General features: G+C 67.3%; 1 protein-coding gene across 1 annotated transcript in view; it reads right to left on the bottom strand.

The window, feature by feature from the left end:
- The window catches only part of SCARF1 (scavenger receptor class F member 1), a 6,365-nt gene extending 4,468 nt beyond the window's left edge, over nt 1-1,897 (bottom strand). Inside the window, exons 1-5 of the mRNA XM_019474058.1 lie at nt 1,875-1,897; nt 1,479-1,706; nt 705-766; nt 280-381; nt 1-166 (exon numbers count right to left, since the gene is read on the bottom strand). The exon at nt 1-166 is cut by the window's left edge and continues 387 nt beyond it. Coding sequence (XP_019329603.1) covers nt 1-166; nt 280-381; nt 705-766; nt 1,479-1,706; nt 1,875-1,897 — 581 coding nt within the window. The remainder of the gene's footprint in view (nt 167-279; nt 382-704; nt 767-1,478; nt 1,707-1,874) is intronic.
- Nucleotides 1,898-2,066: the final 169 nt, after the last annotated feature.

Genomic DNA, 2,066 nt, shown 5'->3' with positions numbered 1-2,066 from the left:
GGGGGGTCGCCGCGGCCGTGGGGGCCGCACTGGCAAGGGAACTGGCAGAGCTCTCCCCAGTGGTTGGGGTCGCAGGTGCAGTGCCCGCTTGCCGGGTCGCAGCGCCCATTGGGGTGGCACGGGCAGCTCCGCTTGCAGTCGGGGCCCCAGTACTGCTCGGGGCAGCCTGCGAAGGGAAGGAGACGGCGAGGATGGGGGTGATGGGGAAGCCCGGCAGCCCCCTGAGCACCCAGGCTGGCAAAGGGGATGGCGAGGGCTGAGCCCTGGGGAAATACTCACGGGAACTGCAGTCTGCTCCGAAGAAGCCAGGTCTGCAGAGGCAAACCCCGGGTCTCACGCACACCTCATCCGCCCCGCAGGCATCCTCCCCCTCGCACAGCGCTGTCGGCGGCAGGGCAGGCACGTCAGCGCACGACACCCCCCCCGGGCTCACACCACTCTGCCAGACCACCCGCCACCTGGCCACCTCCCGCCGAGGCAGCCTTCCCAGTGAAACCGCCATCCCGCTTCCCGCTCCATGCCTCCGGCCAAGCCACAGCACCATTAGCGGCTTGCTCAGTGGGCGTTTGGGGGTTTTCGCAACACCCCGCTGCCGCCGCTCGGGGAGAGCTGTAGGGCTTCCCCCCAACACCCAGCGCCGTGGAGGAGCCACCCGGCCGAGCGCGGGGACCGAGCTTTGGGCTTCGTCGCCATCCATCACTCACCGACCGGGCACTCCCGCCCTTCCTGCTTCCAGCCGGGGCAGCACGCCAGGCCGGAGGGGAGCCTGTGGGAGAGACCCGGGGGCTGTCAGCCGGTGTGGATGCGCAGCTTCGGCTAAGGCGAAGCGAACGCGGGCGCTTGCCGTGGCTGGGCCCGGCGGGTGGGGAGGCGGCATGGCCCTGGGGGCGTCGCTCCGGAAGGAAACCAGCAAAATAGAAGGAAATTTAAGAGGCTGCAGCCCGAGCGGGCGGCGGGGCTGGGCGGCAGGCCTGCCTGACTCTGCCAGGACTGCCGCTACGGAGCCTGTGCCGGGTCCCCGATGCTCTGGGAGCAGCTCAAAGCTTCGCCAGCAACTCAGAAAAAAGGCACTGAAGCGAAGGCAACCAAAGGCGCTGCCATTGACGGCAAGACCAATGGGAGAGGCAACGTAGCAGCAAAGTGGAGGGGACAGCAGCTCCAAAAGCCCTTTGGGGTTTGCTGTGCCTGTGTTTCCCACCTGGTGCACGATGAAAGTTTTGCCAACGCTCCCGCATCCCCCCGTTGCCCCGTGCACTGCAGGTGCGTGAGAAATAACCCCTAGAGAAGGGATCTGGGTGCCCCAAATGCCTGTTCGTGCCCCAACCACGCTCCTCAGCATCACCCCAGTCTCGGCACCCGTGCAATGCCAGGCTGCAGATCTCTGTCTGTGGAAGGACAGACGGATGATGACCGCCTGGGGCTACTGAGAGGCCCTGGGAGACGGAGGGGCACAAGCAGGGACCCCCCACGGCACCTACCTGCAGACGTTCCTGCCGTCGGGGTCGAGCTCCTGGGCAGAGCTCTGCACCCACAGCCACAGCTGGAGGCAGAGGATGGGCCGGGCGCTCCCCATCCCGGCGGGGCACGAGGGCCCAAGTCCCGGCAGCTCCCCAGCTCTGTGCCGGCGTCCGTCTGTCCCGTCCGTCTGTCCCGTCCCGTCCCTCCCGTGGTGCGGCCTCTTCTTCCCGCCAGCCTTGGGTTTCTTCCTGAGGAAATGCGGGAGGAGGTGCCCCGATCCAGACGTGAGGGGTGTGGCGGGGAGGGGGGAAGCAGGGAATGCCGCTGCACGGGCTATTTTTGGCCCTTGCTGCCACCCCGGTAGCAGAAACGGGTGGTCAGAGGCTCAGCTCGGTCACGCAGGGGTTGGCACCCACCTGAACATCTCACCCGCAGTCATCCCGCTCTCCCTGTGCCATCCTCCATCGCCCCCAAAGCTGTTTTAGCCGACATCCCCCCAACCCACGTGAGACGTCCGCTGCCTCCCCCTGCCCTGACCCCTGTGATTTGCCAAGGCGCTCTGCCGACCCCTGACAGAGGCCGAGAAGTGGGGTCCCCACATCACCACC

Source organism: Aptenodytes forsteri, unplaced genomic scaffold (genome assembly GCF_000699145.1).
Source record: "Aptenodytes forsteri isolate BGI_AS27 unplaced genomic scaffold, ASM69914v1 Scaffold188, whole genome shotgun sequence".
In the NCBI taxonomy this organism is placed as follows: Eukaryota; Metazoa; Chordata; class Aves; order Sphenisciformes; family Spheniscidae; genus Aptenodytes; species Aptenodytes forsteri.
Note: the sequence above shows the minus strand (reverse complement) of the source record. Positions and strands in the feature narration are given on the sequence as shown.